This window comes from Caretta caretta, chromosome 10, assembly GCF_965140235.1.
Source record: "Caretta caretta isolate rCarCar2 chromosome 10, rCarCar1.hap1, whole genome shotgun sequence".
Taxonomy (NCBI): Eukaryota; Metazoa; Chordata; order Testudines; family Cheloniidae; genus Caretta; species Caretta caretta.
Window position 1 is genome coordinate 73,233,311 of NC_134215.1, and position 16,420 is coordinate 73,249,730.

At 43.2% G+C, this 16,420-nt stretch overlaps 1 protein-coding gene across 6 annotated transcripts in view; it reads left to right on the top strand.

Annotated features, from left to right (window-relative positions):
• CHD2 (chromodomain helicase DNA binding protein 2) overlaps positions 1-16,420 on the top strand; it is an 87,731-nt gene that overhangs the window by 11,000 nt on the left and 60,311 nt on the right. For 4 of the 6 annotated variants that reach the window (XR_007358925.2, XM_048867821.2, XM_048867820.2 and 1 more), the window contains exons 3-4: positions 7,221-7,452; positions 11,845-11,931. Coding sequence is in view for 4 of the 6 variants with exons in the window: in XM_048867821.2 (XP_048723778.1) it covers positions 7,221-7,452; positions 11,845-11,931 (319 nt within the window). In the remaining 2 variants the exon portion in view is untranslated. Of the gene's footprint in view, positions 1-7,220; positions 7,453-11,844; positions 11,932-13,001; positions 13,125-16,420 lie in introns of those variants that run through there. The other 2 variants (XM_048867826.2, XM_048867822.2) reach the window with 2 other exon arrangements.

Here is a 16,420-nt window from a genome sequence, read left to right on the forward strand (position 1 = left end):
GAATAAAGGAAGAGGAAGAATAAACATCTCAAACCTAAAGCCAATTAGCAGGTCTTAAAATACTGCTCTGCTCTGAAAAGTGACTAAAAATTATGTGGATTTTCATGTTGGTCTCTCAATAATCCCTATAGCACTGGGATCGGCAACCTTTGTCACGCGCCTGCGAGGGTAAGCTCCCTGGTGGGCCGGGCCAGGCCAGTTTGTTTACCTGCTGTGTCCGCAGGTTCAGTGCAGGCCAAGGGTTGTGCTGGCTGCCGCTTCCCACAGCCCTTGTTGGCCTGGACCGGCGAACCACGGCCAGTGGGAGCTGCAATCGGCTGAACCTGTGGACGCGGCAGGTAAACAAACCGGCCCGGCCCGTGAAGGGGGCTTACCCTGGCAGACTGCGTGCCAAAGGTTGCCTATCCCTGCTATAGCAAATATGTTCCATTTTCCAAGATAATGGATACACTTTTGAAATGTAAACCTAGCAAAGTTAAGATGGTTTTCCTTCTAATATGTTGTCATAAGTAATAAAGTTACTGCAAGTCAAATTAGACCTACTACACGTGAGTAACTGAAACTTCATAAGCATTTCTCTTCATGCTTCAGAAGAAATAATATGCAGCTCACTCCCTTCTGTGATACTGTTCTGAAGTGTGACATGACTAAGAAGCAGTAAAAATAGACCATATGATTCAAAGTGCACAAAAGGAGCAGATATGTGCAAGAAGGTACCATTCTACGAGGTCACTTTTCAGAGTGGAGTCCTGTTTTAACTTTGTCTAATATGAATAAGACCTGGTCAGATGGAGGAAGTTTGAATGAAAATTCTGCATTGTATCAAAATGCTCTTCGGAACTACTCATACAATTACTGCTTTTGCTGTGCCCTTAAGGATGGCAGTCCAGATTCTGTTTCTGTTGTGCGTGAGAGACTTCGTTTTAATAAAGCTCTTTTTCATGGGCACTCTGCTCATTTCTGATCAGCAGGATCTCCTATTTTTTCAAGTCTTTTGGCCTCTACACAACTCTGCAAGTGCATCTCATTTTGTAACCTGCAACACCCCCTGGTATTGCCATCCTGAACAGAATCTAGTTGTGATATATTATGTAAATGTAGGTGTAGTGTCTTTGTAGTGGAAATAATAAATTTATAAAACACCTGTCAGTCAGGATATCACACCATACTTTACAAAGCAAAGAACTTTAGAGAGAGGTATGCAGATATGGACCATTTATTTAGCTCAGTAAGTGCTTGGGTTCTGCCTCTGGAGCCTTAGGTGTTAAAACCTATCTTGGAGAGAGAGAGAGAGGCAGTGTTGGCCAAAAGATCATGCTTTCACTTAATGCTTCACAAAAAGTGTCTTGAAAGCTCAATTTTTCTGTGAACATCTATCTCAAGCTAGCCTTGAAATTGGAACAAGGATGGTGACAGCTAGGACACCAGTTGTGAGCATATAGTTCTTAATAATTAATTGTATTCTAGTAGCACCAAAAAGATCCTATTGTCTGGGTGCTATACAAACAAAATCAAAAACATAGGCAGTAATTTACAGTCTTACCAGTACTGGACATTAGAGCTGGTACTAAAGTCTGTTGTGTGCTTACCATGTTCTATTATAACCTGCTATTTTCAGATGCTTGTAAATTTGCCAGACTTTAACCATTCTGTTAGAAATTTTCAGAACTTGCTCTCTATTTAATGCTGAATTTTTTTTGAAAGTTTCAGCATAAATAGTTTAGCTTTTACTGAAAACGAAGTTGGGCAAAACAGGTTGGGTTTTTTTACATATGTTTTTCTTGAAAGAGTGTTAGAGCCTCCATCCTTCGGAGCAGGAGCTGGATATTTGGCAAGGGCAGTCTGGGGTGCCTTTTGTGGCCATGAACATCACATTTTCTCAAGTTAGCCTCTGGAAGTCACGTTTTGTACGTGCTCTGTAGAGGCTTGCTCCTAAAAAAATCTCTGAAGACTCAAGCATGCTCGAGCTCCCTCCTTCTCCTCGTCTCTTTCCCCCTGACTCCCCTTCCCCCCCACCCCCATCTGCACCAAACATGCTCATAGGTACAGAGCTAGAGCAAAAGATAAAATGCAGGCACTCACATAGTGAGGAGGAGGAACTGCAGCATTCCTTTCTTTCTTTTGGTGTGTACTTCTATCCATGTTATTGAGCAAGGCCTCACACCCTTGCCTTAGGAGGCAGGCAAGTATCATTGTCTTATTTTACAGATGGGATACCTCAGAGTTTGCATAAGGTCACGTCAGGCTGAGAATAAAACCTTATCTCTAATTGGGTTAGTTCCAAGTCTCATCCACTTTCTCACGCTGCCTTTCATGCTCCATGTGCCCCAGGTCTATGCCTGGTTGTACTGACTGTAGCCATTAGACCACATTCTTCTCCAGAATCAGGATTAGAATCCAGGAATTCTGATACCCAATGTTTTGCTACTGCTACCAAATAGTTGTGTAAGCCACTGGCAAAATGTGTGCTGCTACATCTTGTGGATGGTGAGGATAATAGCCTACTGCTGCTACCAGTTACACCATTAGCTCAGATTAAGAGGTCAGAAGTGTGGTTTGGGGTTTAAACACTACTGATGAGGGCGAACAATATGATTTTATGTGATGGAATCTTATCACTTTGTGTGTAATTTCCTAGGTTTTATAAAAAGCAAAAACTGTTCTAAAAAAACCAACCAAAAGTGGTAAAGTCAACTACTCAAAAGTTAGGAAATGCTAGAACTAAGGTTGTATGGGGAGCTTTAATTTGACTCCCTTGTGTATATGCTGGAAAGTAAGCCGCCTTCTTTGAGTGCTATCCCTGTCTCCACTTCAAGGGTTGGTATGTTTTTGAACTCCTTGTTTTTTTTTGGAAGAGGCCTCAATTTCAGATTTTGCTCCAGACTCCGCAAAAACCTCTCTGTGGCCCTGTGAAAACATATCCCTCACCTTCACTCTCTAGTTACATCATGCAAAGAAATTTGGGGTGCTATTTATATTAAAAAAAAAAAACTACACAAAATTGTGTTGCATTGCCCAGCTGTAAAATGGTAGAGCAGTCATTATGACACCCAACCCCTTCTACAATTTTTTTGCAGATTTCTTAAGATGCATGTTTGCGAAAAGGTGACCCAGTCAGCTCCTAGTGTTGCTGTTAAACTGGTTCTTTCTTGAACGCAGATAAGATTATTTCCTTTTATTCTTCAGCAATGGGTCAGTTTTTCCCAGATCAGAAATATCTGCCTTATGAGTAAAGAGTTACAGACTGGAGTACATCTTGGAAATGTGGAATCATCTTTTCTGAGTCTTGGTGGATCTAGATTTGTAGACACATTCCCCATAAAGGGGCCAACCCAACTCGCGCTTAGCTCAATAGATGTTTGTCCTTTGACTTTAGTGGGTGTTGGGTTGGGACCAAAGTGATTTCCAGATATATACTATTTCTTAGTGTAATTGAAAGTCGCCTTGTTCTGGTGCCCATTTTTAGCATCCAAAAAAGATTATCTCTCAAAAATAGACACTGGAAGAGAGGGACTTTAATCTCCAATTGTGTACAGGTCTAAGGATTAACAAGCACATACTTGCATCTGATGAAGTGGGTTTTAGCCCATGAAAGCTTATGGCCAAATACATTTTAGTCTCTAAGGTGCCACAAGGACTCCTCGTTGTTTTTGCTGATACAGACTAACACGGCTACCACTCTGAAACCAAGCACATACTGTTTGCTCATTGACTGGGGTATATTTGCTTCCTGATATTGTTGGAGATGGCTAGGATCCACTTTGTGGAATTTACTTTCATATTTTAATGAAATTAAAAAAGATTAAATTAAAGTATTAGGAAGAAAAGTTAAGGTGGTTATTGACAAGCACATGCCCTTTGTTTCACTGACAGGTTTCAGGGGTTTTTAAAAAGGGAATTGCTTGCCACAATCTTAGAAAATGAAGAAATATAACATACTCAGCTGCAATATTTTTAGCAAGAGTATATGCATGTTCAGACACACCTGCAAATGTATGGCTGATTCCTCTCTCTAAAGAAATGACAGGTTTGAGATTTCACTATTCTTAATCCTTATTTGCATTATGGTATTACCCACAGTGTGGTAGATGTGGTCTCCGCCCCAGAAGAGGTCAGAACCTTGACAGATAAAGGGCTGCAGGGAGGGATAATAGGTAATTTTGTGTGTTTAAATAAGCAGCAGCTATGCCACCTGGACCTCAACCCAGCCATTATTGTTTAACTTCTTGTAGCCAATGCTAGTAGAGCTGTTTGAAAATATGATTCCCTCTCCCCCCCAATTTTGATTTTCAGTGGAAATTTGAATACAAAAATATTTCAGCCAAATGTTGAAATATTTCGATTTGGAAATGCTGCAGCTTTACCTCATGGGGGTTGTAGTTCGGGCACTTCAAGCTTCCATTCTCCTCTCTAGAGTGGACTCCTAGGTTGGACTGCATTTCCCATGATGCACCCTATAGTCACCTCTTAGAGAGGGGAGGCAGTTCACCGTGGGAGTCCCTTGCCATGGTGCATTTATGGAAGATGCAGGCCAGCTGAGGAGCTTGGCCGATAAAGAATGGGGACATGAAGCAACGGAATTACAGCTCCCATGAGGCACCCTGGCAGCACGTCCAAATGGAAATATTTCAGTTTTTGAGTGTTTGGATTTTTGACTAAAAATTGAAAATTTCCACAGAAAGCAGGTACTTTTCATGAAAAATGTTGTCTTGTGGGAAAATTGGGTTTTCAGTAAAAATCAGTTTCAGCAGAAAATATTCAACTAGCCCTAATTGCTAGTAAATGGGTCTAGAGTGAGCTGTTTTCAAGTGAAAGAGAGGGAATGGTCTTAGGAATGAATTCAGTGAGGACATTCCAAGAGAAGGGGACAAATGGGGGGGGCTGAGTGGGGGGGAAATGAGGCTGGGTTTACAGCAGGGGGGCGATGTGAAAAGACCTGAGCCAATAAATAAGCAAGGGCAAAGGTGGGGAAAGTCTAGAAGGTGGTGAGGACAAGAAACTTGAATCCTTCCATTGGCTTCCATTTTTCCATCACCTCAAGTTCAAGGAGGTTTGACATTTTTTGAGTGCAGGCATGGAAAATGAGCTTACAAGAGTTTGTGTTTTTGTGTGGATTAGAAGTGGGGGCATAAGCAATGGGAGTGTTGGAGAGGCCAATGACAAAGTGGCTTGTCTTGTTTTTCCAGTTCTCCTATAACAGAGCAGGGAAAAGGGGTAACAGCTTCTGAATTTCATATTCCCCCCACTTTTAAAGCCAAACTGAAGTAGGCAAAGCAGACTTTAAAGATGAGCTCATTACTTAGAAGTTGGTCATTTCTGTTCCTCCAGGTTTTGAAATCTTTCCTTATAGCTAATATTTTCTTTTAATTTCACATTCTTCCATTTTGAGACACAAAACAAACCAGAAGTCACAAGAGCAGGGACAAATCATAAGATGGTGGAAGAGCAATCTTCTAAAATGGTGACTGGAAGTCTGGCTGAGTGCCCAGAAGCACTGGCGGAATTTCTGGAGCAGTTTTTCATGCAGTGTTTCACTGCTGCCCTCTGCCAGCTCTCTGAGAAAATGCAGTTCTGTTCTTCGGTAGTGATTTACTGTACTTAGTCAATTGTCTGGGATGTATTTATTCACGACTGGCTAGGGATATAGTCTGTGTGGCTAGGAGACCTGTAGTTTGTAGGAAGGAGATTTAGTTTTTACAAGGACTCATAAAAGAATTCCTTTTAAAAATAGAACCCTTTTTATTTCCATATTTGAATCTTTTCTATTTATGTGTGGAAAGATTTATGAAATTTTATTTTATTGTCTATTGATAGCTACTGTGCAAAAGTATATTGATTTCTGTGATTTTTATCATTGTATTATATTATGATATTCTTGCTTGTGCCTTTTTAAAAAGTACTGATGCTGCTGAAATTAATCAATCTGGACAAAAACTAGATACATTTGTTTTTATAATTTTATAAAAGGGGACAAATTAAAAACTACATTCCCCTCTTGAACTGTGCTGACTCTTTTCTTCCAGTATTCTAGGCTGTTTACAAACAAAGAACCAAAAGTTAGTCTCTTTCCCATTGAGTTTATACTCTTATTTTAACAACATTCTTTTGAGTTTGTTGTAGGGCCAGATGTGATGCCATGATCGCTAACTCTAGCTGCTCTTCTTCACTCTCTGTCATGTGCATAATCTGCTGCGCTGCAATGAGTTTCTCTTCCTCGGTTGGGTTGCGGTTTGAGAGGCTGGGGAAATAGGAAAGGAAATAAAAATTATATTAGTTCTAGGAGAGATGGGCACTGCAGAGTGAGGCCTCTGGTGGCATTACATGAATTGTTGGATTTTTAATCCAGCATGACCTCTGTTCTCTCCCTTTGGATACCTCTGGCGCTACAAATCACATACAAATGAACTGTACGAAAACACTTGGTATCTGTAGTTAAACTCCCATGCCTGATGAACGTTCCTTTTGAATCTAAGAAAATCAGATGCTCCCATTTAGGGCAGACACGGATTCCTCTTGCTGTTTGAGTTGATTAAAAAGACATCTGTTCCAGGCTCCCTAACGTTTTTAATAACACCATAAGAGAAATCCCAGCAGCAGTAATGTAACCATTTCAACAGGAACTCAGCCGGCCAACCACATACAGAAACGCCTTTCCACCACTCCACTGTTAAACTTGCTTTTTCTAGGGCATATCTCATTATTACCACTGAAGCATCTGTTACTGGCCCCTCTCTGAGATGGGATACTAGACCAGGTGGAGCACTGGTCTGATCTGGTATGGTCCTAATTTGGCTGCTAAATTGGAAAGGGATGGAGTTCTATACCAGAGCTCATGCCCACTCATTTTTAATCTGGTGGTGTGACCCTTGGAGACTGCATGCCATGCTCCATCTTGCTCTGAGCAGAACAAGTCCTTGCAATGAGAGTGCGCTTCCTTGAGGCAGCTCTTTCTGCAGCCTGTCTTTTTGGTGCTTTAGTTGACCGGAGGTAGGCACTGGATAGTGACATGAAGTCCATCTGCTTCCCTCATGTACCAAACGTGTGTCCTCCACTGGGAGAGCAATTGCATCTGGATGTCACTCTAATGTAGCAGTGCAGAGTATTCTTGTTAGACATGGGGATTTACACCCCTAGTTAGGCTTTTAAAAATGTGCCTAATATCGTACCTTGGATACAGTCGTAGCGCAGTTAAAATTAATTCCTTCTTTCTTTACCATTAGTCACTCAGCATCTGAAGAGGCCTCTGGCTCCGACTCTGCAAGCCAATCTGAAAGCGAGCAGGGGAGCGAACAGGGCAGTGAGCATGGCAGCGAGACAAACAGCAGCTCAGAGTCCTCCGAAAGCCAATCTGAATCTGAAAGCGAGTCAACAGGTTCGAAATCCCAGCAGACCCCACCTGAAACCAAAGAAAAACCAGCCAGCAAGAAGGAAAGGATAGCAGATGTAAAAAAGGTATTGTCCCTGTCACTTTAACTAGCCATGTATATATAACCTAACCAGGTACTGTCAAACCCTTGCTCAGAATGAAGGACCAGAGAGCAGTACACTAGCAAAACTGTTGTTGGCCTCCAGGCCGCTTTGCCAGCCTTCTCAGAAAAAGGCACCCTCTTGGTGCTGGCTTCCTTGCTCATCTTGTCAGTCACTCCCTGTATATCTCATCCAGCTTGTGTGATGTATGCAAATAGGAGATTCCGTGTGACAGCTTGAGATTTACGCTGTGGGGCTGGGATAGATAGTGACGGGGCTGACTGACAGAATGCAGGAGGCAGATATGAACTGTCAGTAAAAAGGTTTCATTATTTCATCTGGCTCCCCCTCATGTAGGTAAAAGTAGTAAAGCTTCCTAGTGGAACATGCCCAAAGATGGGAACCTGTGCCCAATATTCATGGGAGCCATGTTCCCTTCAGCTCACTATTTTAATTCCATCATTGTGGGTCTAAAAGGAAGTGGATTTCCTGTTGCCTAATTCCTCTGGATCTGTAGTATTCAGCTTTTTCCGTATTGGGCATCCCTCCTCCCAGCTGATCCCCCTCAGTTGTAGCCAGCGTCCTTGTCCCATTTAGCCATATAGGAAGGGTGGGGGACGGCAATTCCCTGACACCTGTTGGTGTACTCACCCTGGTGTCGTGTCGTGACCCCCAGGTTGAGAACTCATGCTTGGACTAAGTTTTTTATCCTGGTGTGGATACAGCCAGGACGGTAAAACAGCAGATTTATCTGGGTTATTATTCTTAAAAAAATAATCTGGTTATTTGCAGTCTCAATAGTCAAAAGCGGTAGAGAGTGAGTTGGGGGAAAAGAGGGAGGGTGTCCATTAGGGCAGGGGTTCTCAACCTTTTGATTTCTGAGGCCCCCACAACATGCTGTAAAAACTCCCATGTCCCGCTTGTCCCATAACAACTGTTTTTCTGCATATAAAAGCCAGGACCAGCATTAGGAGGTAACAATCAGGGCAACAGCTGGGGGGCCCCACACCGTAGGGAACCCCATGAAGCTAAGTTGCTTAGGCTTCAGCTTCAGCCCTGGGTGGCGGGGCTCGGAGCCCTGGGTTTCAGCCCCATTCCTTGGGGCTTCGGCTTTCTGCCATGGGCCCCAGCAAGTCTAATGCCGGCCCTGCTTGGCGGAACCCCTGAAACCTGCTTGCGGCCCCCCAGGGGGCTCCATACCCCGCTGCATTTAGGATGTGGAAACCCAGCAAATGTAGCGGACTTGCAGAAAAGGAGTCAGGTCAGACTAACCAGTCTATACATTTTGTGCTGTATGACTGTATGATTATTGTCATTTGTGGTTTGAAGTCCCAGATTGCGAAGTCCAAATACAACACATTCACGTAAGTCAGTTCTTGGAGAAAGCTACTTTGTTTGCTAGGTTTTGGGGAAGCATGGTGCCTAAAGCCTAAACTCTTCAAGTGCCTGCAGGGAATAAAACAGTGAATTTTAATTGTTCACAATGGATGTTCCATCTCAGCTGCCTGAGAACCATTATGCTGCCTGCTCGGGTTTTAGTTAAGCCTCGCATGTTAAGAGTGGCAAGGATGGATGTATTTTTTAAGGCAGTAACAGTAACACAAAACTTAACTTTCTGTTTTATTGTTGTTTAGTGGGGGCCGAAGGAAGTTATGTCTCTTCCTTTATGGACTCTTAGCAGCACATCTCTAGAAGATGAACATCAAAACATATCTGAGAAAAAACAGATCCATATGCAGGATTCTAAATAACATACACAAGACATGTAACAGATTGGGGGACTTTCAAATGAGAAAAGTGCCCATCTTCCTTAATTCCTGTAACAGAGGACATTTTGCTTCCTGCCTCTGCTGGGTGTAGCTGTTTGGGGCTATTGGAATTACATCCGCTGGACTAACCAGTGCAATGAATTTTTATCATACCATATTCACCTTACAGCTATGACCAGCGAGACTTCAGTCAGAATTGGGCCCCATTGTGTTGGCGCTGTGCAAACAGATGTGGGAGTCGGTCCCTGCTCTGAAAACCTTTCAATTAAAGAAAGAAAGAGATTTGAATGGGATTTTTTCCTTTGTTTTTTTTGATTGAAACAGCCTGTGATTGAACAGGCTTCTGATTTATTTCTGGGTATGTATATGCCCAAGAGGTATATTTTCTACAAGAAACCTCTCCTTTGTAGTGTTTCTTTATAACCACTTGTAAATGTACCAGAACCCCGTGCTGGTGACAGTCCTGCCTTCATCATGCGTTCATCCCAGGTGTCACTTTTGTACCTGTTAGTATATTTAGATATCCTTCTCTTGCTAGTGCTTTTAAGGATACTTGTGGGATGGAGGCGAATATCTTTAGAAGACCATAAAATGGAGATAAAGCCTAATAGGGGCAATAAGGGGTTGCCAGATTAGACTCAGCAGGCGCATGTAAGCCCAGGTGATGAGATCATTTACAAATTACTAATTCTTGAGGTTTGTCTCTGTCCATTCTGGCTTCAGGTGTCTCACCAACAGTGTTCCCACTAATTTTTCCCACACATGTGCAGAATTTTATGTGCACCAATATGGAGGCAGGTCTGGGACTGGGGGAGAGGCTCTCTCCCCGCTGCAGCCCTGAGTGCCTGTGTGTTGCTTAATAGGCTGGCGCAGCGCAGCGTAGAGGGAACTTACTCACCAATATTAGTGTCCCATGTCATCCACATATCTGTACCTACACCTTCCCTCAGGTTGTAGTTGTCTCCTTTCTCCTCCAAAGGGCCTGGCCGCACAAGTATAACAGACCATGCTTTTGTAAGCAGTTTGCAAAACTCTTATTTGACATGGTTACAGCAACATGGTTCGTGGAGCACTACCTGTACCAGTAACAGTGTCTAGCCACAGTGCATTCCGGGAAGATGTGGGCAGGTATGCCATCGGACTTTATAATGGATAGAGTACCTTGGAGGATATGTGCTCAGAATAGCACCAGTACTATATGGGTTAGGGGACATCCTATGTCACAGAATGCTGAGAGGAGGGACTGGCCAAATAGTTATGCAGGCATGGTTGGGGGATCCCATCTACGTTGCAAAAACCCAGTGTTTCACCCTGGTTACACGAAGACAATTTGACAGCTTAGGCCTCTGGCAAGCGCAATACATCGTTAGCTGCTATAGTTAACCACTTTATGTGTGATACAAGCTGTTTCCAGAGCCAACCATGTTACTAGCTGTTTACAAACTCAGTTAAAAGCTATAGAGGGAGCTTTAGAGGCAGTCAGTACTCTATAAATGCTGTGTTGAGCTGTCAGGATAATGAAAGTCACCTGCACTCAGGCAATCAGAAGTCCAGCTGAATTCGATTAGCACAGACCTGCAAGAGTGGGTGGAATTTCTAGCTCTGCAGGAGTTCTTCTCCCTGGGCCCTGCAAGATCCACTTGGCATCTTTGGGATACAAGTGTACACTGATCTACTGGGCTTTCAGGATAGCTGAGGTGACCCGTATGTCATTGAGCTGTTCAGTTAGCCCAATGGGGTTTTCCCTAGGGGAGAAATTGGGGCAGGTGCTTCTGGTCAGAGAGATTTGTCCTTTTGAGCCTGTAGAGTAGTGGTCCCCAAATTTTTCAAGGTCATGTCCCCCCTTACACCTGTTGATGCCCCCTCCCTTTGGGGGCCGGGAGTGGGGCGGCAGGGTAAGGAGGCAGAGTCTGGGGCTGCAGCTGGGGGTTGGGGCGAGAAGAGAGATGCAGTCGGGGGCTGGGAGGCAGGGTCACGGCAGGGGGCAGGGCCGAAGCAGGGCTGGGTGGCGCTCCCTCCTCACCACTCATGGTGGCTAGTCTGGTCCCTGCTGCGTGTTCCTCCCTGCCCCCACAGTTTCGGGACCTCTGCTGTAGAGCCTCTTGCATAGAGAGAAGTACTGAGCATTGTCACAAGTCTAATGTAAATGGAGTGGGGAATTTTAAAAAGCTTTTCGTCTCTCTAGCTGAAATAAATAGCTCAGTTTGTTCATATGAAAATGCAGAGTTGTTCCTTCTTTGGTTCCTCTTTTGTATTCCAACAGGGACACTTGGAGAGACCGGGTATTCAAATACCTGTCCTTCTACAGCATAAATAAACCTTGAAGTTTTTTTGTAGCTGTGGGAGGGACAACTCAGTATAATAAATGTAGTGGGAGACTGCTGAAATTAAACATGTTATAAAACATTGCTAGGCATATAGTCAAAAATGATCCATGATCCTTTCAGTCATGTTTCATAAGTTTCCATAACTTACCTAACCATCCCTCCCACCAAAAGCCCCGTACCGGTGCCATACTGATTCATCAGAGGTTCACTCTTAAACTTATCTAAAATGATAGCAATAATTGGGGTGAAGCAGGCCTTCTGATGGTCTGTTTATTTTGCAGATGTGGGAAGAATATCCTGATGTTTATGGGGTTAGGAGATCAAACCGAAGCAGACAAGAACCATCGCGATTTAATATAAAAGAAGAGGTAAGAAAAAAAAAAAGATGAGATGAGGGAATATTTAAAATAAAAAAAAACACACAAAAGAACAAAGGCAGTTCTGATCTGTGTCACCTTTTAAACACTGAGTTCAAGGCAGATTTGTGGAAGCTGGATTTTGCAAATGAAGGTCCCAATCCTGCAGTCCAATCCACTTGGACAGAGGCTTGTGGAGTCACTGAGCTCTGCAAGGCCATTCAGGTCTCCATGCATGGATCTGATTGCTGGAGTGGGGCCTAATGCAAGTCATGCTCTGTTGTAGAAATGTGGATCAGAGAGAGGGAGTCCGTGTAAAAAACATAAAGGAAACTTCCCAGAAACACCTTACAACAATAAAACAGTCTTTGCTCTATGTCCTCGAGTGGATCACAGTGATTAGTGTGTTTGTGTGTGAGAGTTCAGCTTTATGAACTATCACTTCTTCCCCTCCGTATTGGGGAAAATCTTACATTTGAATTTAATGTGAGGGACAATGAAAGATGAGTTTGTTAGAGTCTGGCAGCCAGAACTTTAAATGATTCCAGCCATCAAAACATACTACAGAAATGGAGAAATTAGCTGCTGTGCTTGTTTCTGTCTACACAGTGCTTTTCATCTGCAGATCTCCAAGGAGGCTAAGCATCATTCTCCCTGTTTTACAGATGGGGAAGCTGAAACACAGAGAGGTTCAGGCTGAAATGTTCAAAGTTAAGGGCCCTAAAGTGAGCAGCGTGATTTTTTTTCAGAGGGGCAAGGCACCTGTAGCTCGTTTTGGAATCTTCTGAAAATCAGGCCACTTTAGGGGTAGGTGCTTATATATGGGTTTAGACACCAAACAACTAGGTACCAAGGTTTGAAAATTTTGGCCTAAATTACTTTCACTGTCATACAGTGTGTCAGGGAATAGACTCCAGATCTCCTGACTCCTAGTTTGGTACTTTATCCACTGGATCATGTGATCTGCACCATGCAACTAAACTCAGAAAATTCCAGACTGCTGAATGCCCTGAATAGCAGCAGCAGGAGGTAAGAAGGGCATTTAGCACATAATTGACTTAGCTTTTGTTTTCCTTTTCAAGTTCCGCAAAGTCCAGACTCGCTGGCTGCCTCTCTGTGCGATGCCCCCAGCATGCACTATGCTGGTGATGTCACACCCATCACAGATCTCCGCTGCAGACCAGAGTGCCCTGTAGGGGGCTCAGGTAAGTCCCATCCTTTTTTGTTTTACAATATTACGTGGTTTTGCAAATGTTGTTTTCTTTTCCGATATCTTTAATTCCTTACTATATAAGGTACAGTTTGAAAAAAAAAAAATCCAAGATGTAAAAACTTTGCTATACCACACAATATTGTAAAAAACAAAAAAAACCCAAAACCTTCAGCCGCCCTCCCACAAAACCCCACTAAAAGAATCCCAATCAAATACAAATCCATACCTTCCCTTCAAAGCAGGGCCAACTGGTTCCTGTAGGGCGACTCCCATCTGCAGCAGAGTCTGATGGAGGGTGTGACTTGGTCACTAGCACAGCGTCGGGCCTCACAATGAGGAGGAGATCAAAAGTCTTGATTTTGGAGACAAAAAGGTTAAGGGGGGATGGGGAGGATAGTTTATTTATGGCTTGATCCTGCATGGTGCTGAGCATTGTAGTCTCCTACTGAAGTCACTGGGAGCTCAGGGTGCTCTGCACATTGTGGGTGGTTGTTAAATTGCGGGGTCAAGCCCATCATCAATGATGTGCTCTGCCCACTTGCTGTTTGGGGTTTCCATCACAATGTAAAGGAGCTTTTTATCTGCCTTCTTTCCTAAAACTTTGGTGTGGCTCTAGTGAAAAGCATGGATCAGGCATCATTGCAGGCTCACATTCTTTCACCAGATGACTTATCTGATTGAGAGGACAGTTCAGTCTCTAGGGACCATTCAGTCATAGGTCTCTCTGCTGAGACTGCCATCAGAGATGGTAACACTGACCTGGGCTAGAAGATCAGGAAGTGAAAGACAAGATTTATATGTTTGTTAAACATCTTTGCAGAGACTTTTAGTAAAACATCCAGGAACTAGAGACTTTTGAAACTGTGTGACAGTGTGCAGGAAGAACCGTGCTCACCCATTAATTCTCTTGGTATTTAACAGAACCACAGTAAGTCACACTCGTGGGAAGTGGGAATTTCACAGCGGGAATTTCACAGCGGTTGCCCTTTGAAAATATTCTAAGGCATTCAGTAAATCAGTATGGGCTAACGGGCATAACTCTTTTGCGATAAGAAAGTTGTCTCATGATTGGAATGGTTAGGAGCCTGCAAAGCTGAGCACTCTTAGCACCCATATAATGAAAGAGAGGACTCTTGTTGTACCACACAACATATATTGCTTTATTTTAAAAAACAATTCAAGAAATTGATTACTTTATTAATTCTCTGACTTATTTTAGTTTTTAAGGTTCAGATACTCCTATTACTACCTAGTGGGATATTCCATCAAGCAGGAAAAAATTAACCTTTTCATCAATCTGGATTCCTCTGCATTTTGAGAGCAGCATAAAAGGACAACTGCAGCAAAGCTAGATGGTTTAAGAACCCAGGCGGTATAGGAAGCCTGAATGATGATCAGCTGTAGAGAGCATTATTGGTGTTAATTCCTTATTAAATTGTTACCACATGCTTGGGCCAGTACAAGACCCAAAATGAACAAATCCTTGTCTAGAAGAAATTACCACCTAAAACATGATCTGCAGTAGTTACCTGATCTACCATAGTGATTCTTAAACTTTTTAATACTGTGAGGTGAGCCAAAGACTCTGTCATGGGCCATGCCAGGCTGCTTGGTTCTAAGTATTTTATTCTGTGGGCTGTCAGGAAAGTCTCTATTGACCACAGCTGTCTAACTGTTCTAACTGTTCCCTGAAGCAAATGGGGAGTTAGCAGAATTAGAGGGTGAGGGATGTGCTTATGGAAGCTACTCCCCTCGTGGGGGTGGGGTTTTTTGTTGTTGTTACAGCCAACTATGCAGCCACGTTAAAGCACTGCCCCAGCAGAACATTAACATTGGTAGTGAAGACATACCCTTAGAAAGAGTGTGTGCAACAAAATGGTATTGTTGTTCTCTTCCAAACTGGATCCTTTTCTAACCCAAATTCCTGTGGCGAGAGTTTGACTGAATAAACTTAGCTCATTTTATTCATGTTTTATCAAAAGACGAAGCAAAAAAATAGATGTGGTGAGGAAAGGGATAAAACCGTTGCTTGAGAAGGATCCCAAACCGGGGGCGGGGAAGGGGAGAATTACAGCATACTTTAAATAGTTGAGTGAGAAGGAAAGATCGCTAATGAAGGGCAAGAATGCATCCTATAGAGGTTTTTTAACCAAGCTTTATTCTTGGCAAAATAATAGAGAATCGATATCTAGTAGTGGTTCATACATTTTCCTGCAATGACAGGACTGAAATCCATGGTGGATTCTGCTTAAACTTTGTTGCAGTGATATGGTTCATCATGTTTATCAGCCTGATTTACCGGATTGTTTTTTTTTTGTTTTTAATTTTATGTTGATCGCAGTCAGATGGCACAATGCACGGATTCATAAACACAAGTTCACTACAAAATATTGTCACAGATAAAACTGTCTCAGATCATAGGGAGAGTTTTTCAAACAGTTGGGTGCAGTGCAAATAAGAAAAGAAACCAATGAGAGGGAAGATGGAAAAAGATTGAAGTAAAGGAATAGGAAGAAAGTGGAAGTGAGGGGTGCATTCTCCAGCGTCCATGAGCTGTCTCCTGAATGAACATTTCAGCTTACGCTGTTTCACAAAGTTCTTGTATTAATGTCACTGAAGTATAAGCTTTGTTTGGTTGTTCCCTGCATTGTGACATCGGGCTGGATCATGCACTGGGCTGCAGGTGCTCACACTTCACTGGAGGATTCAACCCCTTGCAGCTTCCAGCCTGCGCAGTATTAGCTCTCAGGTTGTGGTATGAGAAATAGTACACCAAATTGGGTATACCTGGAATATTAATATCCCCTCATGCCTTCCCCAAACCAAATAATGGAGGCCAAATCCATGTTTCAGAGGGGAAGGTAGAGAAAATATCTTTGCTGGGTGTTCTCTCCCGGGAGGTTTTAAAAAATTATTGCACTGGAAGGCTTAATCCTCAAGAGCTCGTGATAAGGTACGGTATGGTTGGGTGGGTGGTGCAAATCGGAGTGCCAGCATACGAACAGTGGACGCCATCTTTGGGTGTGTCAGCACTTTGAGCTTGGGGTGTAATTCCCCGCTTGAGGAGACATACCTGCACTAGCTCTGCTTGAATTAGCATGGTTTACGATCGCGTTGCTGTGGTGGTGGGTGGGGCCAGCCACTCTGTATGAGATGCTAGGCATGTTCTTGTGGTGTCTAGCCCCTTCCCACTGCTCGTGCTGCTGAGGATATATTGTATCTGTAGCATGCTAGCTTGATCAAAGCTGGTTGTGGGTCTGTCTTCTGGAGCTGCGAATTACAGCCCCA